The 22819-nt window shown below is 52.0% G+C and overlaps 2 protein-coding genes across 8 annotated transcripts in view; one reads left to right on the forward strand and one right to left on the reverse strand.

Annotated features, from left to right (window-relative positions):
- Window positions 1-22819, reverse strand: part of LOC128847462 (zinc finger protein 345-like) — a 430467-nt gene that overhangs the window by 255143 nt on the left and 152505 nt on the right. The window lies entirely within an intron of this gene.
- Window positions 8840-13741, forward strand: LOC128847459 (zinc finger protein 585A-like). 7 transcript variants are annotated; one of them, XM_054046879.1, is made up of 4 exons: window positions 8840-9133; window positions 9649-9775; window positions 10282-10395; window positions 10727-13741. In XM_054046879.1, the coding sequence occupies exons 1-4, from the start codon at window positions 8993-8995 to the stop codon at window positions 12418-12420; spliced, it is 2076 nt and encodes a 691-aa protein (XP_053902854.1). In that variant the 5' UTR covers window positions 8840-8992; the 3' UTR covers window positions 12421-13741. The 7 variants fall into 7 exon arrangements, with proteins under 7 accessions (XP_053902854.1, XP_053902855.1, XP_053902860.1 ...); XM_054046880.1 differs by having other exon boundaries at window positions 10730-13741; XM_054046885.1 differs by having other exon boundaries at window positions 10282-10438; window positions 10693-10803.

Below are 22819 nucleotides of genomic sequence, written 5' to 3' on the forward strand. Positions count from 1 at the left end.
ATTGCGTTGGCTACTTGGATCACAGCAGCTCCCACAGTAGATTTGCCCACTCCAAATTGATTCCTGACTGACTGGTAGCTGTCCGGCGTTGCAAGCTTCCAGAGGGCTATCGCCACTCGCTTGTGAACTGTGAGGGCTGCTCTCATCTTGGTATTCTTGCGCTTCAGGGCAGGGGAAAGCAAGTCACAAAGTTCCGTGAAAGTGCCCTTACGCATGCGAAAGTTTTGCAGCCACTGGGAATCATCCCAGACCTGCAACACTCTGCAGTCCCACTGGTCTGTGCTTGTTTCCCGGGCCCAGAATCGGTGTTCCACAGCATGAACCTGCTCCATTGCCACCAGGATGTCCAAATTGCCAGGGCCCGTACTTTGAGAGAAGTCTGTGTCCATGTCCTCATCAGTCTCGTCACCATGCTGCCGTCGCCGCCTCACCTGCTTTTGCAGGTTCTGGTTCTGCACATACTGCAGGATAATGCGCGAGGTGTTTACAATGCTCATAACTGCTGCGGTGATCTGAGCGGGCTCTATGCTTGCCGTGGTATGACGTCTGCAGGAGAGCAGAGTTGCAGCGGAAGCGGTGGCTGACGATGGATGCCATGAGAATAGATATTTATAGAGAATGACGAAAGGACCTACGAGGTGGATTCATGAGAGCAGGAGAGCAGAGTTGCAGCGGAAGCTGTGGAGGACGACGGTTAGCACCGCGCAAATTTCCCGAGGAAGAACATACGTACCTGGGAGCTCATGACAGACAACATGGAGAAATTCGCTATTGACACAATAGCAGCAGAGCAGAGTTGCAGCAGAAGTGGTGGATGACGACAGTTAGCAGTCCTACTGCACCGCCTGCTGCCAGCAGCACCAGGACACAACAGCGGTGATGTCGGTGAGCTGAGCTGAGCGGGCTGCACGCTTGCCGTGTTATGGCGAGACAAGACCAGGAGAGCAGAGTTGCAGTGGAAGCGGTGGTTGGATGATGACCGTTAGCAGTCCTATTGCACTGTCTGCTGAAAGCAGTATGGCATCTGCACGGAAAAAAGGTGCGAAACAATTGTCTGCTGTTGCTTTCACGGAGGGAGGGGCGACTGACAGCATACACCCAAAACCACCCGCAATAATGTTTTTGCCCCATCAGGCATTGGGAGCTTAACCCAGAATTCCAATGGGCAGCGGAGACTGCGTGAACTGTGGGATAGCTACCCACAGTGCTACGCTCCGAAAGTCGACGCTAGCCACGGTACTGTGGACGCACTCCGCCAACTTAATGCGCTTAGTGGGGACACACACATTTGACTGTATAAAATGGCTTCCTAAAAATCGACTTCTATAAATTCGACCTAATTTTGTAGTGTAGACATATCCTTAAAGGATTCTCTGAGATTTCACTTTATGAATGTGAAAGCCACCCACCCGAGATTGTGGGTTTTTCTCTCTTCGTGAAGGTCGTTAGGTCACATACTTTGATATTGGTTTAGTTTGACAGGATGTAGCTCAGATTTGTTGAGGACTTCATGAGAGAAATGGTCATTTGCCAAAATTGTCCTTTTTAGATTTTATTTGAATCTTTATCTAACCCTTTGTCATGAGATTTTTGTGTGTGGTTTGAACAATGACAATGATCAGTATCTCTCAGCACAAACACTGACGGTACAAGCTAGAGTCACACTGCGCGAGAGGCAGACACTGAAATGGAGAATGAAGTTGTGGCCAGATCCCTGCAGAGATGTGAGATACCGTCAGGAGGGGGGAGAAGGTGTGGGAACAGAGCTGGGAAACTGCTGGGTTTGCTCCTCAGAGACAGATGGCTGAAGCTCAGAACTGTGAACTCGCTGCACCAGTTCCAGAGAGAAACTAGAATGGTGAGTGTTGTGTGAAGCTGCCCCTGAGCTCTAAAGGGCCATGAACAACATCCCAAAAAGAATAATGGGTGGGGGTAGCATCTCCCTATTGCTGAGATGCTGAGGTTGGGCAAGCAGGCAAGAAGAGAGCCAGGGATGTCAACAGACCTGGGCCAGCCTTGAACCCAGGCCGACACCCAGCATTGAGGCCAGAGGGAAATGGGGAACATGATAGCCCAGATGATCATTGTGACACTGCATCCCATATTCTTCATAGAGATACTATTATGATTATGGCATAACTATGATGTATTTTATACACGATAGGTCATGTGAAATATCATTGAAAAGGTGTTTTGTTTATTTGCTAGGTAATCTGCTTTGATCTGCTTGCTATCCCTTATAATCACTTAAAATCTAACTTTTGTAGTTAATAAACTTGGTTTTGCTTTATCTAAAACCAGTGTGTGGGGAAGACATAACTTGGGGCAGAAAGCTGTGTATATTCCTCTCCATGTTGAGGGAGGGGGCGAATTTCAGGAGCTTACACTGTACAGTTCCCTGTGAAACGCAGGATGGTATAATTTTGGGTTTCAACTCCAGAACGGGGTGCGTGGCTTAGGAACTCTCTGGTGCCTTAGCTGTGCCTTCCCATGCAGAGCTGATTAGAGTCTGTATGAACTCAGCTGGGTGTGTCCCTACCTGTATGTGTGACACCTGGGAGAGGGCCTGGCAGGCTGATCACAGCAGTACAGTGTATAGGGAGCACAGGCTGGTTGGATAGAGGGGCTCAGTGGTACCCCAGTTCTAGATGGCACCCTAGGAGAAACCTGTCACAACCCCCTCCCCATCTACTGCAGTGTCCTGCGTGGAGACAAGAGAGACTGTCTCTGCCCCACTCACCCCACACTGCATCTCTCGTGACTAGCTCCTTCGCTCTCCTGCTCGGACATTTTCTCTGGGGCTCCCAGGGACAGGAAGGAGCAAGATTGAGCATCGTGGCTACCAAACCCCGATGTCTCCTGGGACCCAGCACGACACTGATGGGCTTTCATCATCCTGATGCTCAAGGACGACCTGACCAAGGCTAGTCAGAGCGGGGGAACCAGCCGACATCCTCAACTCCACCAGCTTCAGCTAAATCCTGAACTCCCCCTCAGTTGTGAGACTTGGGGGTCTCCTGCCACCCTTCCCATCATGCATCATTTTCTCCCCCCCCTTCTTCTGCTCTCTCCCTCTCCTTTTACCTTCTGTCTCCTGCACGTCTGGCTCAGCCAGCCAAGACAGTGCCACATTCTGCACCAGTGCCGGTAGCCTGTGACCAGAGAGGCAGCTCAAAGCAATGCTGCCTTAGCCAGCCCAATGCAGAGAGAGGTTTGCCATGTCTCAGAGGGGCTGATCAGCCGGCAGGCCGCGCCGGGTTTCTCCTGCAGTGAGGCTGCAAGTGAGACTGAGCCCTGACCGCAGAGGCTGGGTTTTCTGTCTTTGCTGAGCTATTCTCTCCCCTTTTGTGGATCGTTGTTTTCTTTTGTCTTATAGGGAGCAGGATTGGATGCCAGCCACAGCTCCAACCTGTCTCACCTAATTTATTCTCTTTTCCCCTCAAAAGCACAGTTAATACCATTCTTAAGGCACCTAAAAGACTGTGAAGCAGGGATTTCCCCCCTGTGACAACAGACTCCCTACAGCTTGTTTTTACCATAGGAGGATGCCATGCTAACTGCATCCCAAACCCCACTTTTCCATTTAACGCTGGAGCTATGAATGAGGAATTTATTAACATTTTACCCACTGCTGGGAATGAGACATCCCCATATCAACACCACAGCTCCTTGAACAGGGAGGAAACATCACAAATGTCACTGGGAAAGTTGATCCTTGTCGGGTTTAAATCCCAACTCCCTTCAGTGGGAATGACTCAGGGCGGTCAATTTCCTCCCAAACTGAGGGAATCTGGTATCATTCAGTAATTCCAGAGAGAAATAATCTGTGAATGTTGAGGAGAATTTATAGCCGCATTTGATAATGAGAAGAAAATGAGGAAAAATTGGCTGTCAACAGGAAAAAAGCAAAATCAGAAACGTTTTGTATCAAGTGGGTATTTAAAGGATAAATAAGTGATCCTTATGCAGAGATTATATTAGTAATCCTTCAACAGAGAGAAAGTGATCAACATCTGAGGGCGGTGCACTAAAATTCAGTAAGTGAATAGAGGGGAAAATGTGTACCGCAATATTTGATTATTGGAGAGAAAAGGGGCAAGATTGGAGGATGTAATATCTGCCTATTAATTCTATGGTAGAGCCGGAAAACTGGAGGGGATTTCTATCCACTTTACCCTCAAAATATTACAGTAAAAGCATGTTCTGAACGCTGCGAAGTCGAGCAGTCTGAGGCAGGGCCACAATCAAGGATGTCTGGGCCTTGTTAGTCCAGCCTCCTTGTGTCTGTGCATTATTGTATGATCTTTAATGACAGGATCACACACTGCAGCGCTCATTAACACAGGACCCTGCCTCATTCAGGGTATGTCTAAAAATAAAACAAAGCCAAAACTCAAACAAAAGACACTGCAACAAGTCTCAGAGTGGGGGTCTGCTGACTCTGGCTGGGGAGGGGGGCAGGGAGAGGGGCTCAGGCTGTAGGGATAAAATTAGCAGAGCAGATGCAGAGGCTGGAGCCTGGGGTCTGAGATCCTCCCCCCTTGCCAGGTTTCAGAGCTCCGGCTCTGCCCAGCCCCGAAGGTTCCCAGGAAGGGGTGTTGTGAAAAGTCCAGCCCTGTCCTGGAACAGTCAGAGGAATGTTAAGGTTGTTCTCCCTTTAAGGAGTCAAGGGGCAACAGTTTGTTAATTTCCCCCAGAGTCACCAAACAGTTCAACTTAAACACAGTGGCTGGATCCATCTCTTCCAGAATCCAATGAACTGTGAAATGGATTCTTCTGAAGGCGACAAAAGTCTATTTTGAGCTGTGAGCCAGGTGACAGGCCCTGTTTTCAGGGCAGGATCCGGCTATTTCTCCCCTGCCAGAGCTGTATGTCTGCTAAAATGCAAATCATTTAGTTCCTGCCCCCTCTGGTGCAATGGATGGGGTCACACCCCCTCTCTTTAGCTTGAGGGGTCTATTTACCTGAGGTGTAAATACATTCTCATCCTCTTTCCAAGTCCTATGGCAGAAACTCCCAGGGTGGAATTTTTTTTTTACATTAATAATTGATGCAGCAAGCCCAGAGGTGCCGGGGCTCTGAACTGCCAGGCCCAGAGGTGCTGGCCGGGGCTCACCCCTGGGAAGCCCTGGCACAAATTAAGCCCTTGAAAAACGACATTCCTGTGTCTAGGGTGAGGTGCCACACAGAATCAGTGTCCCCCAGAAATGTCTCCCCTGCTGCTAGGGCTCTGGGCAGCCTCTCTAGGACCAGAACCTCTCACCCCCATGAGGCTATTGGGGAGTCTCTGGAACAATCCCCAGTCTCCATTAGAAACGCCCCTTCTCCCCCCTCCCTGGGGTCTGGATGTATCCTTTCTGTCCAGTCACTAACAGGGTGGCTTCTATGCACGATGCCCCCTTAATGCGGGGAGAAGCTGCCTGTGCTCAGGGGAGGTGGGGCCCCCAGGAGGCAGGTTGTGGGGCAGGGGGGCTGCATGTGATTGGTTTATCGCTAGGACCCAGGAGCAGCTGGGAGGCGGCTCTGGGGGGAGCGATCGCTGGGTCAGTCCTGGACGCAGGAAGTGACTTGCAGCCGCTGCGGTGACTCTGGCTCCAGGCTCCTGGCGAGATCCCCGAGCCCCGGCGGCTGGTGCTGGGAGCCCGGAGCCCGGGCTGCAGCCGGGAGAGGGGAATCTCCAGCAGGGCCCTTCCCGCTGCTCCCCAGGAGCCTCTCCCAGGGCAGAGCCCCCAGCCCGGCCAGGCCCCTTCCCGGCCCGGCCCCTGCCCCAGGGGGCCCCGCTCGGAGGGAAGGTGAGAGAGACCCGCCCCCCCCCGTCACCCCCGGGCTGCTCCCAGCGGAGCTGGCTGCGATTCCCTGCCCAGCTGCCGCCAGCTCCCGGTGTGTGCGGGGCGGGAGCATGATCACGTTACCACCCATCGTCTCCCCCATCCCCTGCTTTGTTTCCCTGCCCCTGGCCGCGCTGGTCTGGACGGAGGCTGCAGCTCAGGGAGATCTGAGGGGGGCAGAAGGTGGGCAGGGGCCAAACTGAATGCAGGGTGGGGGGCCCAGCTGGGGGCCGGGGAAGGAGAGGGGCCTAGGGGCACAATCAGGGCAGGGGGCGGGGGGCAGCTCAGGCGCTCGATCTAGGCTGGTGGGGTCCAGTCGCCCCCCCGGCTTGAAGGGTTTTCCATCCTATCCAGGGTTTACAGTTTGGTTCAATGGCTCTCAGCGCCCCCCCACTGTACAGATTGTTTCAGCCCCCCTGCCTGGGACTAGGAGCCGGGGATAAGAACAGGATACAACCGGTGGGGGGTGAATCTAGGGCTGAGGGAGGCAAGTTCCATTCCCCCCCCCCCCATACTGTAGGGGCAGGACCCCAGCCCCTGGGCACTACCCAACTCCCCCCCCACCCACTGAGTGTGTGGCCCCAGCCTGAACCCTGGGGGCAGCCTAAGGAGAAGCCTGACCCGCTCCTCACAGGGACCGTGCACCCCACCTCCGCAGTCAGCTGTGACTCTCAGCCGGCTTGGAAAACAGAAGGTTTATTGGTTGCTGGGAACAAAGTATAGAAAAGAGCTTGTTAGCACAGAAATCAGGAGCAATCAGCAAAGTCCATCTAGGGGGGAATCCAGAGTCCCGAGCCCTGGACTCTCCCCACTGACTCCCAAACCAGAAGACTGATCCGCTTCCAGCCCCACCTCCTCAGTGACACCCACCTGCCCCTCCTCCATGCTTTCTCTCTTTCCCAGGAAAACAGGTCTCATGGCCTCTCCCTCTCTCACTGTTCTCCAGCACCTTGGGCTGGCTCCTCGCAGAGGACTGGCTCCGGCCATAGCTTGCCAGGATACAGAATTTTGGCCATTCTCTATGCCCAGGAAGCCACTCTGTAGTGACACCTGCCCTCTAGAGGTCTCTGCAATGATCACACACCTGTATCCCACCAGCTTGATACTTGAGTAACACATGGGGAAACCGAGGCATACACTCGGTATTCAGAGAAAACATTAAGAACATTCCCGCTTCATCACACCCCTCTGAGACCAGCCCAGGGGCACTTTCTCCAGTGGCTGGAACCACTCTGACAATACCAGCCCCTGAGCCTGAGCCTCCAGGTGATGGAGAGACCTGGGGAAAGGGCTGGAGTGGGGCAGGGAAATGACTCTGCACAAAGGGCCCCTTTCAGGGACCAGCTGGGGAGTTTGGCCTACAAGGGGAGGGGCTCCCAGTGTCTGAGAGTCCCAGAGCTGCTGCCCTCAGTGACACAGCCGGGTTCAACCCCCGTTACCAGTGTCAGTGGCTGAGCTGCCTAATGAGAGCAAAGGCCCACGACAATGGGGCAGTCGCCCGTTCTCCCAGGGTTAGGGAAGAAGATAAAAAGGGAGAGCGGAGAGACTTGAAAGGCAGCAGGAGCAAGAAGTGGGGAGGGAGGTTCCCAGCTCCCAGCCCTGCCCGGACCCATTCCCTGCACCCCCGGGGCAGTCAGCTCTCCTGGGAACAAGGGGAGGAGCTGAGAGAGGAAAAGCCAGTTGCTCACTCTGCTGAGCACCGCAGGACTGAGGGAGATGGGGGAGAGCTAGAGGGGTTACAATACACTGTGGGGCAGTGCCCTAAAGTGACTCCTTTGATTCTGCTCTTTTTCCAGCGTTTGGCTCAGAGCTGCTATTCCTGGGAGGTTTAGAAGGGACTTGGTGGGTTTAGTTCTAATGGGGGGGTGGCTGTAGGGTGACCAGACGTCCCATTTTATCCGGACTGTCCTGATATTTGCTTGTTTGTCCCGCGTCCCAACCAATGTTAGGTCGGGACACTGGACAAACGAGCAAATGTTCCAGAGCCCAGAAGTGCTCGCGCCCCCCCCACCCCACCCCACCCCCCCCCGTCCCATCCCGACTCCGCCCCCTCCTTCCCCCATTGGCTCCCTCCTCAAATCCCCGCCTCTTCCGCAAGCACGCCATTCCTCCTCCCTCCACAAGCACTGGAGGGAGGCCTGGGAGATGCAGGGGGAGCGCGGGGCCGGGGTGAGTGAGAGTCTGGCCTGGCCCCAAGCGCAGGCAGGACTCAATCGGGCGGTACCTGGAGGGAGAGCAGGGGGGCGGCCCACGGGGCCGGGCGGCGGCTGTTCTCCCCATCTGGGCAGCGGGACTCGGGAGCAGCCACTGCTGCAGCTCCCACTGCCGCGGGGGGAGGAAGCGGCCATGGCACTTGGCGGCTGCGGCTCTGACGCCCGCGAACCCCCTGAGCCCGGATCTGCTGCGGGGACCCACCCGCACACACGCTGCGCACGCCCAGCACCTGGCCAGTCGCGTCTGGGCTGGCTACCCAGCTGGTGCTATCGCGCGGCGGCCCCGGAGTGGGGACAGCAGGCTCCAGCCCCCCCGTCCCGCTCGGGTCCCGCAGGGGAGCGAATGGGGCTCGGCTGCCGATGCCTCTGCCCCGGGGCCGCCGCGGGATAGCACCAGCTGGGCAGCAGCCCAGACGCGACTGGCCAGGAGCTGGGTGCAGCGTGCGCACTGCTGGGTCTCCGCAGCAGGCCCCGGCTCGGGGGTGCCAGAGCCGCAGCCGTCGAGCTTGGCCATCGGCCGCTTCCTCCCCCCGCGGCAGTGGGAGCTGCAGCAGCGGCTACTTCCGGGGGGGAGAACAGCCGCCGCCCCCCTCCTCTCCCTCCAGGTACCACCCGACTGAGTCCTGCTTGCGCTCAGGGCCAGGCCGGACTCTCACTCACCCCGGCCCCGCGCTCCCCCTGCATCTCCGGGGCCTCCCTCCAGCGCTTGTGGAGGGAGGACGGGGGGGTGTTTGCTCTGCAACTTTTTTTTTTTTGTTGCCACACCACCCCCGTGCCACCCCCTCCCCCCCCCCCCCCCCGTGTCCCGATATTTGACCTGGATGATCTGGTCACCCTAGGTGGCTGCCTGGGGAGGTAATGAACTAACTGGGTTTCTTCCCAGCATGGCAGAGTCATAGAATCATAGCGTCTGTCTGCAGGGAGAGAGCCTGGGGGGAATTGGGGAATGATATGGATTCCAGCCCCTTCTGTAACCTCCCCCATCGCCCCTCTTGCCCTGACAGGCTGAGGAATCGCGTCCACATTTCGCTCCAGATCGGCCCATCTTCCAGGAGACAGGGAAGGGAAATGTCTGTGATGGAGCCACCTCAGGTAGGGGATTTTCAGGGAGCTTTTGGTGGTGGGGGAGGGGTATTGTAGAGGGGTTAATCACCCGGGGTGGGACGGGGTCTGATAAACCTGCTGGAACATGATTAACCTGGGCCTGATTTTCTGAACAGGCCCATTGGTGGGTGGGGGGAAACATTCCTCCATTTCTGAACCAGGAAACACCCCCTGGGCAGGGCTGGGGCCTGACCCCACTGGCCAGAGACTGCTGTGAAATACGAAGGGAAGCTGTTGGGATTCCTGTCCCTGTCCCTGGCTCAGAGCTCTGCTTCCTGCATCAGCCTGTGGCTGGCAGGCGTGTGGGAAATGAAAAGAACCTGCCCATCTCTCTTTGCTGGGGGGGGACAAGGAGCTCTCACCTTCTCCCCACTCCCTGAGGCCTCCTGGCTGCTCTGAGCAGGGTGCGGGGAGGATTCTGCTTCTCTGTCCCTCCTCCCCCATGACTAGCGGGATTGTGGCTGGGGCAGCAGGCGCTGAGTGGGGAACTCTTGTTGTTTCAGATGCCGGTGACCTTCGAGGATGTGGCTGTATATTTCACCCAAGGGCAGGGGGCTCTGCTGGACCCCGCTCAGAGAGCCCTCTACAGGGATGTCATGTGGGAGAACTACAAGACGGTGACCTCGCTGGGTAAGGGATTCCTGGCCCCTTGGTTATTTGAAGCTGGGGGAGTCTCTGTGTCTCACACCGCTCAGGTTCTTCCCTCATCACTCTCCAATGAGACCAGGGTGTCAAAACCTAAGGCACATACTAAATCATCCCCACCCGACCCCCCTAGTTTGTGAGGTGGGGAAGCCGTGTATTGTCCTGTCTGTGCTGTTTCTCGGTCGCTCACAGAATCCCTCTTCTCCCTCTTCCTTGGGAACAGCTCCAGCCATGTGGAGGGCTCTGAGCTCCACAGGTTTAGAAATAAGCAGGGGTTTAACACTAGAGCTGGGTGTGCATCACAATTTCCCTCACATCCCCAAATGTCTGCCTCCCCCGAGGGGGCTCAGTGACCATGTTCCCGTCCTCTTAGATTCCACATTCCCCAGCACAGCACAGGGACAGTTTCCGCTCACGGAATGTCCTTTCTGAGAGACGCTCTCTCAGTCCTCCACACACCCTGATCTGGTCTGATGTCTCCCCCTGCACAGGATTCCCCCTTCCCAAACCTGACCTGATCACCCGGCTGGAACAAGGGGAAGAGCCATGGGTGCCCAATCTCCAGGCCTGCGAGGAAAGAGAGATCCCGAGAGGCGCCCACACAGGTGAGGACTGACACAGAAACCATCTGGGGAATGAAGAAAAAAGGTGAGAATCCCCAAAATGTGGTATCAATAAGTGCCCGCAGTTCCTTCCTCATCTCACCCAGGGCAGGGCTGCAGGCAGCAGATATCACTGACATCACTTTCCACGTGTCCTGTTACCTGCAGGAGTTTCCTTCCCAACTTTCTTTCTCTGTAAAAGTTTGGGTGGGAAGTGGAGGCAGAATCCAATTGATCTGTCTGTGCAGCTTTAGTATGTTGGGTTTTCCCTTGCTGCTATTCCTCTTAATTTCTCCCCAGCACAAGACTCCTGTCTGGATTCTCTATCTCCCAGCAGGTGACGAGAGAGTGAGTGAGAACAAGGAGGGGAATCAACAAAAGGAAGTTCCTGGGCACGGGGAATTAAAGGGGACCTCCATGGGAAGACCCCATAAGTGCTTAGACTGTGGAAAAAGGTTCATACGGAGATCACACCTTGTTTTACATCAGCGAATCCACACAGGGGAGAGACCCCACAAGTGCTTAATCTGTGGGAAAAGTTTCATACAGAGGTCAACCCTACTTAATCATCAGGCAATCCACACTGGAGAGAGACCTCATAAGTGCTCAGACTGTGGAAAAAGTTTCACACAAAGATCAAATCTTATGGCACATCAGGCAATCCACACAAGAGAGAGACCCCACAAGTGCTTAGACTGTGGAAAAAGTTTCATACAGAGGTCACACCTTGTTGTACATCAGGCAATCCACACAAGAGAAAGACCCCACAAGTGCTTAGACTGTGGAAAAAGTTTCATACAGAGGTCACACCTTGTTGTACATCAGGCAATCCACACAAGAGAGAGACCCCACAAGTGCTTAGACTGTGGAAAAAGTTTCATACGGAGATCACACCTTGTTTTACATCAGCGAATCCACACAGGAGAGAGACCCCAAAAGTGCTTAATCTGTGGGAAAGGTTTCATACAGAGGTCAGACCTTGTTAAACATGAAGCAGTCCACACTGGAAAGAGACCCCATAAGTGCTTAGACTGTGGAAAAAGTTTCATACAAAGGTCAACCCTACTTAATCATCAGGCAATCCACACTGGAGAGAGACCTCATAAGTGCTTAGACTGTGGAAAAAGTTTCATAGAGAGGTCAACCCTATTTAATTATCAGGCAATCCACACTGGAGAGAGACCGCATAAGTGCTTAGACTGTAGAAAAAGTTTCATAGAGAGGTTAACCCTACTTAATCATCAGGCAATCCACACTGGAGAGAGACCCCACAAGTGCTTAGACTGTGGAAAAGGTTTCATAAAGAGGTCACACCTTGTTGTACATCAGGCAATCCACACAAGAGAGAGACCCCATAAGTGCTTAGACTGTGGAAAAAGTTTCATACAGAGGTCACACCTTGTTGTACATCAGGCAATCCACACAGGAGAGAGACCCCACAAGTGCTTAGACTGTGGAAAAAGTTTCATACAGAGGACACACCTTGTTGTACATCAGGCAATCCACACTGGAGAGAGACCCCATAAGTGCTTAGACTGTGGGAAAAGTTTCATACGGAGGTCAGCCCTACTTAATCATCAGGCAATCCACACTGGTGAGAGACCCCATAAGTGCTTAATGTGTGGGAAAAGTTTCAAACAGAGGTCAGATCTTCTTATACATCAAGCAGTGCACACTGGAGAGAGACCTCATAAGTGCTTAGACTGTGGAAAAAGTTTCATACGGAGATCAACCCTACTTAATCATCAGGCAATCCACACTGGTGAGAGACCTCATAAGTGCTTAATGTGTGGGAAAAGTTTCATACGGAGGTCAACCCTACTTAATCATCAGGCAATCCACACAGGAGAGAGACCCCACAAGTGCTTAGACTGTGGAAAAAGTTTCATACAGAGGACACACCTTGTTGTACATCAGGCAATCCACACTGGAGAGAGACCCCATAAGTGCTTAGACTGTGGAAAAAGTTTCACACAGAGGTCACACCTTGTTAGACATCAGGCAATCCATACAAGAGAGAGACAATAAGACAATAAAACTCTGGGAAAGGTTTCAGAAACAGATCAGCCCTTCTAAACATGAGGCAATCCACACACAGGAGAGAGACCCCACAAGTGCTTGGACTGTGGGAAAAGTTTCATAAGAAGGTCAGACCTTGTTAAACATCAGGCATTACACACAGGAGAAAGACCCCACAAGTGCTTAGACTGTGGAAAAAGTTTCATACGGAAGTCAACCCTACTTGATCATCAGGCAATCCACACTGGAGAGAGACCCCATAAGTGCTTAATCTGTGGGAAAATTTTCATATGGAGGTTAGACCTTGTTAAACATCAGGCAATCCACACAGGAGAGAGACCCCACAAGTGGTTAGACTGTGGAAAAGGTTTCAAACAGAGGTCAAACCTTCTTAAACATCAGGCAATCCACACTGGAGAGAGACCCCATCAGTGTTTAGACTGTGGAAAAAGTTTCATTTACAGGTCACACCTTGTTGAACATCAGCTAATCCACACAGGAAAGAGATCCCATAAGTGCTTAGGCTGTAGTGAAAGTTTCATATAGAGCTCAGCCCATGTTTTACATCAGAGAATCCACACAGGATACCCCATAAGTGCTTGGACTATGGAGAATGTTTCATACTGTGGTCAAGGCTCCTTAATTATCAGGCAATCCACAAAAGAGGGAGACTCCATAAGTGCTTGGACCGTGGGAAAGGTTTCAGAAACACCTCAGCCCTTCAGAATATCAGCCAATCCACACAGGAGAGAGTTCCCATAACTGCTTAGACTGTGAGAAAAGTTTCATACAGCGGTCAGACCTTGTTAAACATCAGGCTATCCACACTGAAGAGAGACCCCATGAGTGCTTAGATTGTGGGAAACATTTCAGAAACTGATCAGTCCTTGTTTTACATCAGAGAATCCACAAGACTCCATAAGTGCTTGGACTGAGTAAAAGTTGTACACAGAGATCACACTTCATTAAACATTGGCGAATTCACACATGATCTAAACTTCTGTGGCACCTGGCCCGAAAGAGTTAAGAACCTTGCAGGCTAATTGACCCACTTTCAACCTTTAGAGACATGTTAGAAAAGTGTGTAAATGGTATTTGGGGCCATTCCAAGTAATATAGACTAGAACTTTGAAATGTAACCTGGTATTGTTAAGAAATTGGAAGAAGATAGTAGTGCTGTTAATTAATTGCAATTAATTCATCGTAGTTAGAAAAATTAATCTCGATGAATCACATTGTTAAACAATAGAATAGCATTTGAAATTTGTTTAATGTTTCTGGATGTTTTTCTACGTTTTCATATATATTGATTTCCATCACAACAAAGAAGAGAAAGTGTACAGGGCTCACTTTATTTTTTATTTTTTATTACAAATATTTGTACTGTAAACATTCAAAACAAAAATAGTATTTTTCAATTCACCTCATACAAGTACTGTAATGCAATCTCCTTATCAGGAAAGTAACTTAGAAACATAGATTATTTTAATGATATAAGTGCACTCAAAAATAAAGCAATTAAAAACTTTAGAGCCTAGAAGTCCACTTAGTGCTACTTCTTTTTCTGCCAATCGCTAAGACAAAGAAGTTTGTTTACATTTATGGGAGATAATGCTGCCTGCTTCTAATTTATGATGTCACCGGAAAGTGTGAGAAGGTGTTCGCATGGCATGTTTGTATCTGGCAATACAAGGTATTTATGTGCAAGATATGCTAAACGTGCATATGTCCCTTCGTGCTTTGGCCACCATTCCAGTGGACATGCTTCCATGCTGACGATGCTCATTTAAAAAAAATAATGCATTAATTAAATTTGTGACTGAATTCTTTGGAGGAGAATTGTATGTCCCCTGCTCTGTTTTACACACATTCTGCCAAATATTTCATAATATAGAAGTCACGGAGAATGATCTAGCACGTGTTCATTTTAAGGACACTTTTACTGCAGATTTGACAAAATGCAAAGAAAGTAACAATCAGAGATTTCTAAAGATAGCTACAGCACTCGGCCCAAGGTTTAAGAATCTGAAGTACCTTCCAAAATCTGAGAGGGACGAGGTGTGGAGCATGCTTTCAGAAGTCTTAAAAGAGGGACATGCTGATTGGGAAACTACAGAACCCGAACCACCAAAATAGAAAATCAACCTTCTGCTGATGGCATCTGACTCTGCTGATGAAAATAAACACGTGTCGGTCCACTCTGCTTTGGATCGTTATCGATTAGAACCTGTCATTAGCACGGATGCATGTCCTCTGGAAGGGTGGTTGAAGGAGGAAGGGACCTATGACTCTTTAGCGCTTCTGGCACATAAATATCTTGCGATGCCGGCTGCAATAGTGCCACGTGAATGCCTGTTCTCACGTTCAGGTGACATTGTAAACAAGAAGTGGGCAGCATTATCTCCTGCAAATTGTAACCAAACTTGTTTTTCTGAGTGATTGGCTGAACTAGAAGTAGGACTGAGTGGAGTTGTAGGCTCTAAAGTTTTACCTTGTTTTATTTTTCAATGCAGGTATTTTTTGTACATAATTCTACATTTGTAAGTTCAACTTTCATGATAAAGAGATTGCACTACAGTACTTGCAGTCGGTGAATTGAAAACACTATTTCTTTTGTTTTTTACATTGCAAGTATTTGTAATAAAAAATATCAAGTGCTCACTGTACACTTTGTATTCTGTAAAAACAATGAGGAGTCCTTGTGGCACCTTAGAGACTAACAAATTTATTTGGGCATAAGCTTTCGTGGGCTATAACCCACTTCATCAGATGCATGGAGTGTATTCTGTGTTGCAATTGAAATCAATATATTTGAAAATGTATAAAACATCCAAAATATTTAAATAAATGGTATTCTATTATTGTTTAACAGCACGATTAATCAGGATGAATTTTTTTAATCGCTTGACAGCCCTAGAAGATAGTAATTGTAGTAGTCTATGTTTACCTGTATCTTGTTACAGATTAACAGTGTAATCAAAGGGTTCCTGTCTAGGACTGTATTTTGTTAATTCAGAAGTCAAAAGGAAATATTAATATTTAGATTAAACTTGGGTGTAATAATGTCATTGTATATATCTCTCTCTTTAAAGTTTGTGGTAAACGGTCTATGAACGGCTTTATGGATAATTACCTTATGTTAATCCATGTAGTTTTATTACCTGTGATGTTTGAGAAACAGGAGGTTACTTCCAAAACCTATTGTTCACCCAAGGACTGACTGCTGTCGAGAGGCTTCAAAAATGTCTATAAAAACTCTTGGGACCTGATTCATTTATCTTAGTTCTTCTTAAGTTTTGTTCAGGGGGAGTTTGAGTAGTAAGACTGAGATCTCCAGTCCCTTCTGGACTGCCCTGTTATTGAACATTTGGACATTGGACTAGAACATGATGAAATGATACTGAAAAGGACTCTCTTCAATTCTAATGTGCCATCTCTATGGTGAAACTGACCTAAGGACTCTATTCGCATTTGTATGTCTAGTGACCTTTTAGCCAATATTGTCTTTTCTTTTAATAAATGGTAGTTTCATTAACAAGAATTGGCTGTAAGCGTGTATTTGGGTAAGAACTGAAGTATTCATTAACTTGGGTAATGTGTCTGATCCTTTGGGATTGGTAGAATTCTTTATATGATGAAGATTTTCAATAATCCCCATCAGAATCTCAGAGGACATTTTCCCACATCAGGTATCGTTAAAGACTTGTCTCTGTTGCTACTCTGTCAAATCAGTTATTTTGTTACAGCATCTCCCATACCATCAAGGGTTTACAGAGCTGAATGATTGTGTCACACCTGTGCCAGGGAACTTTCAGTGAAATCAGCCTGTAATTAAAATCCAAAGTTATTACCCATTAAACGTGACAGCAATTCCATACCTTGTACTCCTGGGCAGCCTCCTCTACGGGAACCACTGTGTGAGCTCTGTGAGCCCGGGACAGATGGCAAACCAGACAGATCAAAGTTTGATCCTTTTCACAGAAGTTTCAGAGTCTCCTGGTGATCCCCACACACCCCGTCCCCTCCTGCTCCTTTTGCTGCCTGTAAACTCAGCCATTTGGTGATTTCTACCATGTTTCCCAGCTGCCTGTTGGGCCTGACGTTTCTCTGTTGCACAGTTTCTGAGGGCAGGAGACGGCTGTATCGGATCCCTCCCAGCACTGGCTGACGTGCCTGCACTGCAGAGTGACAGCTTCTGTGAAATACTGCAGACAAATGGGACATGGCGCTTCCTCCTGGAGACTTTCTAGGGGGTTCTCTGCGGCCATGGCTCCCTCTGGACAATTTAGTGAAAAATGTACCACTAGGGCTCTGGTCCTGCAATCAGAGGCATCCTCCTGTGAGGATGAGCCTGCAGGAGCAGGAGCTGTGTGTCTAAGGAGTGATAGTCAGACTTGGTAGAATTCATTTTTATATATATATCAAATTTTGACAGATGTTTATTTTTAAGCAATTTTATATGTATTGATTTAAACTTTCACAATTGGAGAAAAATCTGGGTTTTAAGCATTTCATTCCAATTGTTTTCAATTTAAATGTTCACAGTGGTGGGAGATTTAGGGCGGGATCAGACAATATTTGGGTCAGACAATAACTAATGACAGTAGAGACAGATTCAAAAAGCTAAATCTTCATAACCATTAAAATAGAGATTTTCAACATCACATGTCAAAATATGCCAAGTAAATATTCTTAAATCAATGTCTAATACGTTCTCAGGCAGCATTTTTCTCCTTGGCCTATTGGTAAATTTCAGTTATTAGCAGTGGGGGTATTTTTTCTGGTTTGTGTGTGTACAGTGAAATCAACATTTACAGACATCAACCGATAAAGTCTAATCCTTCCAAGTGCAGTGATATGAAATTCACAGGACAAAACCTAGGTTAAGCTGATATCAATGTTTCAAAGGCCTGATTCCATGCTATTTCAGGGCAATGGGGTGAGTCTCAGGGTTCCCCCCTTCCCCATCACCATCACCCTGAACTCTCCACACAGGAGTCTCTGTTGAAGTGATGGAGAGTTTTATCCTGTTCCCGTTCTACCCCTTCACCTCCCAAGGTGTCAGTTACCATCGTTACCAGGGCCAGCTTTAGGCCGATTCGGCTGAATCAGGCCCCGTGCCTAAAAGGGCCCCGCAGCTGTCTACCACTCCCCCAGCTCACTTCCCCCTCCTCCCCTCCCCTGAACGCTCCGCCCCCTTGCTCCTCCTCCTCCCCTGTTTCCCGCGAATCAGATGTTCGCGGGAAGTCTGAAAACAAGCAGGGGCAGGCGGGCAGCAGCAGGTAAGCTGGGGTGGAGGGGGATGCGAGGAGGAGGGCTCCGGGGAGGCGCGGCATGGCCCAGTCCAGCCCTGGCCGAGCGGCTCTCTCTGGCCCCAGCCCGGCCAAGCGGCTCCGGCCCCGGCACCAGCGGCTCCGGCCCGGGCTCCGGGGCACCGGTCCCGGTTCCAGCCGAGCATGCCCGCCCCGGTTCTGGCCGAGCGTGCCGGCCGAGCACCCCCGGCCCCGGCGGCTCCGGCCCCAGCAGCTCCCGCCTGGCTCGGGCCCCAGGGAGCCGGCCCGGCTCAGGGCCCGGGACGCCGACCCCGGTTCTGGCCGAGCGCGCCGGCCCCAGCCCCGACCCTGGCCCCAGCGGCACCGGCACCGGCCCCAGTGGCTCCAGCCCGGCCCGGCCTGGCTCAGCTCGGGCCCATGGCACAGGCCCCGGTTCCAGCCGAGCACGCCGTCCCCAGTTCCGGCCGAGCGTGCCGGCCGCACCCCCGGCCCCGGCAGCTCTGGCCCCAGTGGCTCCAGCCCAGCCCGGGCCCCGGGGCCCCAGCCCTGGCCGAGCAGCGCTGGCCAAGCATCCCCGGCGGCTCCGGCCCCGGCCCTGGCGGCTCCAGACCGGCTCAGGCCCCGGGGAGCCGGCCCTGGTTCCGGCCGAGCATGCCAACCCCAGCCCCAGTGGCTCTGGCCTGGTGGTCGGGGACGGGTGGCAGGCGAGCTCCCTTCCACCCGCGCTTCAAGCCATTCGGTGGAGTGTGGGTCCGCTGCTCTATCTCCGCGTTTACCTTTCCGCCACGCATCCTTCTCCGCCGGAAAACTGGCAGGATTTAGAGGTCAGGGTGGGTGAGTGGCTGCAGAGATGGACAGGACTGCTCCGGTGTGTCTCCCTGCGAGGGAGGGCGCTGGTGCTGAACCAGCTCGTCCTGTCCATGCTCTGACACTGGCTCAACACCCTGAGCCCGGCCCCGGGGATCCTGGCCAGTCTCCAGAGGACGGCCCTGGAGTTTTTCTGGCCAGGACTGCACTGGGTCTCTGCAGGGGTCCTGAGTCTTCCCCTGGAGGAGAGAGGACAGGGCCTGGTCTGCCTTCGTAGCCAGGTCCATGTCTTCCGCCTCCAGGCCCTGCAGAGGCTCCTTTATGGTGCAGGTAGTCCGGCATGAAGCACGTTAGCGCACGCCTTCCTCCGCCGCCTCCGAGGGCTCCGATACGACCGGCAGCTCCTTTTTCTTCTGGTTTTCTACCAGGACCTTCTCCGGACCTGGAAACTTTTTTCGGTGACCAGGTCCATTGTGGCCACCGAGGACGCGGACCTCCTTGCGGAGCCCCTGCTACACAACCCCGATCTCCGTGTGCAGGTGGTGGAGTCTCCCTCGGTGAGCCGGAGGTTGGTTCTGGCAGAAACCACCAGGGTCGGAGACCACCTGGACTACGCCAGGGGGGACTGGGTGGATCCCCATGCGCTCGGCCGGCGCATGGGGCTCTCCACCCTTTCGACCCCCCTGCGTGTACTCCAGGAGGTGGGCGCTGCCTTGTCGCCCCCTTCTCTCAGCTTCCTGTGGTGGGCCCTGCGAGAGGGCACTCCCCGCCCACCCCTCACCCCGGGCCCTCCGGACCTTTTTATCGGGCCCCTGTTCCACGAGCCCCCCCTGGCTTCCCTGCTCCCATACTCTGAGCCGGCTGCACACCCTGCAGCCGGTCCGGTTCTGAACTGTGCCCAGAGACCACCTGTACACGCTCGTGCTCCACACGCTGCATCTCCTCACCCTCGCATCCCACCCCGACACCAAATGGCGGGACTACTTACTGCCTGTGGAGGGTGAGGAGCCCCGGTGGGCCAGCCTTTATTCTACCTTAGTCCCAAGGCCTGCCGGGGACATCGGTTGGCAGCTCCTTCACGGAGCTGTGAGCACGGGCGTGTACCTGGCGCGGTTCACCCCTATTCCCGAGGCCTGCCCCTTCTGCGGCGTGAGGGAGACCCTGGCGCACGCCTACCTCGAGTGCGCCAGGTTGCAGCCCCTGTTCCGGTTCCTCCAGAACCTCTTGTTGAGTTCTGGCTGTACTTTTCCCCACACCTGTTCATTTACGCACACCCTATCCGTGGCCCCACGAAGTCGCGAGACCTCCTCGTCAACCCCCTCCTGGCTTTAGCCAAACTCACCATCTACAATACCAGGGAGAGGATGTTGGACGAGGGGGTGCTCTGCGACTGTGGGGCCTATTTCCGTACCTCCCTGGTCTCACATCTCTGGGCAGAGTTCCACTGGGCAGCGTCCGCTGGCTCCCTTGACACCTTTGAAGAGCAGTGGGCGTTGTCCAGGGTTCTCTGCTTGATGTCCCCATCCGGCACCCTGATTTTGAACCTTTGACCGTCACTCCACTCCCTGTTTTTTCATTAGTTGTCCCAAGAGATTAGTTGGTTCCTGGGTCCAGTGGTCCCTCCCTCTAGGCTGGGGGAGGGGCCTTTAGAACTGGGAAACACCTCCCACTTGTTTCCAATAAGGCTCCGACCCGGCCCCAAGCCCCGCGACCCCGACTGGAGCTCCGGCTGGAGCGCAGCCCGATTCCTGGGGGAGGGGCTTGCAGGAATCGGGCTCCGCTCTTGCTAAAGCCGGCCCTGACCGTTACCCTCTCTCTTCACACTTAGGAATCACAGGTTTGATGTCTATGATCTTAAGTCAAACTCCAGAGGGCTGGAGAAAAAAGTCTTACAGATCTGGGAGTGGGCGGGGAAATCCCATTGAACCTAAAGCATAGTTTGACCTTTCAGATCTTGTAGTCTTGTTTGCATCTATTGGTGAAATTGCTTCCCGACTTTTTCTAGGCTAGTCCAGATCATTTGTAGATGGGAAGATTTGTGTTTCTTTCTCTTTCTTTTAATATAACGATGCTAAAACGTTTGCAACTAATACAACCAAATAATGAGGCAAGAAGTGAACCTGGTTTAGCCACTACAAAAGAAAATGGGTAAATTTATTTTCCTGATTTTGAGCCTTAAGTGATTCACTGAGATTTCATTTTATGAACATGAAAGTGTTTTATAGGCCACTCTGGATTGTGGGTTTTTCTCTCTTTGTGAAGGCCATTTGGTCACATACATTGATATTTAATTTGACAGGATTTATTGAGAACTTCACGAGACAAATGATCATTTGCCAAAATAGTCCTTTTTTAGATTTTGTTATTTTAATCTTTATCATGAGATTTTTTTTCTGTGGTTTGAACAATGACAGTGATCAGTATCTCTCAGCACAACCACTGATGGTGCGAGCTAGATTCACAGTGCGAGAGATGGAGGAATGAAGTTATTGCCTGATCCCTGCAGTGATGTGAGGTACGTTTGAAGGGGAGAAAGAGGGGGTGGGGGAACAGAGCTGGGAAACTGCTGGGTTTGCTCCTCAAAGCCAGGTGACTGAGGCTGAGAACTGAGAACTCACTGCATTAGAGCCAGAGAGCAACTAGACTTGGCCTGTGAGTGTCGTATGAAGCTGCCCCTGAAATCAAAACGACCATGAACGACACCCAAAAAAATAATAGGGGGAGGGGACAGCATCTCCCTATTGCTGAGATGCCGAGGTTGGGCTCAGGCAAGAAAGGAGCCGGGGATGTCAACAGACCTGGGCAGCCGGAAGCCAGGCCGACCCCCATCATTGAGGCCAGAGGGAAATGAGGAACCTGAAAGCCCAGCTGATCACCCCCTCCCCATCTACCGCAGTGTCCTGTGTTGTGATGTCAGAAAATCTCTTTGCTCCACTCACCCCACACTGATCCCTCTTGTGACTAACGCCCTGTTTCCCACTTGCTTATGGTTCTGATATATAGTGTACAAAGTGTGCCTGGTGAGGGATCATTGGAAAACTCATGATCTGCTGAATATTATGCCATCAAAATGTATGTAACACCAGTGAATGTAGAATGGTGAGATTTTACTGTATGTTTGTTACTAGGGTGACCATATTCCAGGTGCCCAAAAAGAGGACACCAATGAGGGATGGGAGTCTGGAGGGGTACAGTTGTGGGTGCTGGAGGGTGGTGCGGGGTGGTACTCACGAGGTGAGATCAGTGTCAGTTACCTTTTCCCACCCCAGCCCTGCTCCAATTCCACACCCTTCCCCCAGATCCCCACCCGCCCTGCCTCTTCTCCACCTCCTCCCCTGAGCACACCTCCCGGAAAGTCCTAAATGCCACCTGCTAGGCGGTGAGGGGCGGGATGCGGAGGAGCTGGGATGTGGCGCGCTGGGGTGAGGAGAAGGAGGCGAGGAGAGGGGGGCTTGGCTGCCGGTGGGTGCGGAGCACCTGATAATTTTTCCCTGTGGGTTCTCCAGCCCCAGAGCACCCACGGAGTTGGTGCCTATGGCTCCCTCCCTGGAGCCTAGATACCCCACAGGCTCTTGGTGGGCTGCCCCCCCATCACTCCCTCTTCTCCATAAAGAGCAGGGGAAGCCACCTGGGGCTTTTCACCTCCCCGTTCCCTGCTGGGAGTGTGGGAAAGCCACTTGGGGCTCCCCCCCTCCATCATTTCCCTCCCAGGTTGACACCAGACCATTGATAACTATTTGGAGTACAGTCTTTCAACCAGTTGTGCACCCACCTTCTAGTAATTTCATCTAGACCAACAAATTCCTCCCTGCTGGTCAGAACTGAGTCTAACCCGGCTGTCCCATGGTTACTTCCCCCACCATAAGAAAGTAGAAGTTGTCCCCGACATATTCCCAGCACTTATTGCACATTGGGTGCTGATGATGGGGTAGCCAAGTGCCCGGTTTTTGACCAGAAAGTCCAGTCAAAAAGGGAACCTGACATTGTCCGGTCAGGTCTACTGACGGACACCCAAAGTCTAGTTACTGCAGGCAGGAAGGCACTGGGTCATCACCCACACCAGCCCCTACTCAGCCAGGGCTGCCTCCTACCTGCATTTGGGCAGCTGCATCTCCCAGCCCCGGCTCCACAGGCAAGTTACTCCTGACCTGGGCAGGGAGGGAGGAAGAGGAGTGGATGAGGGAGGAGCCTTGGGGGGAAGAGGCAGGGCAGGTGTGGGGACTCAGGGGAAGAGGCGGGGCAGGGGAGGTTCTGGCCCTCCTGCTGGAGTGTCTGGTTTTTTTTAAATTACCAAGTTGGGAACCCATGTAGCTAGCTGAGAGGCTATG

The sequence above is a fragment of the Malaclemys terrapin genome, chromosome 13 (assembly GCF_027887155.1).
Source record: "Malaclemys terrapin pileata isolate rMalTer1 chromosome 13, rMalTer1.hap1, whole genome shotgun sequence".
In the NCBI taxonomy this organism is placed as follows: Eukaryota; Metazoa; Chordata; order Testudines; family Emydidae; genus Malaclemys; species Malaclemys terrapin.

What these genes read in the sequence shown, in the direction of transcription:
- LOC128847459 (XM_054046879.1), top strand. Translation starts at nt 8,993, where the DNA reads ATGGATTCCAGCCCCTTCTGTAACCTCCCCCATCGCCCCTCTTGCCCT. An exon ending in CTGTGATGGAGCCACCTCAG is followed by an intron (nt 9,134 to 9,648) that starts GTAGGGGATTTT and finishes TTGTTGTTTCAG; the next exon opens with ATGCCGGTGACCTTCGAGGA. An exon ending in CAAGACGGTGACCTCGCTGG is followed by an intron (nt 9,776 to 10,281) that starts GTAAGGGATTCC and finishes CCCCCTGCACAG; the next exon opens with GATTCCCCCTTCCCAAACCT.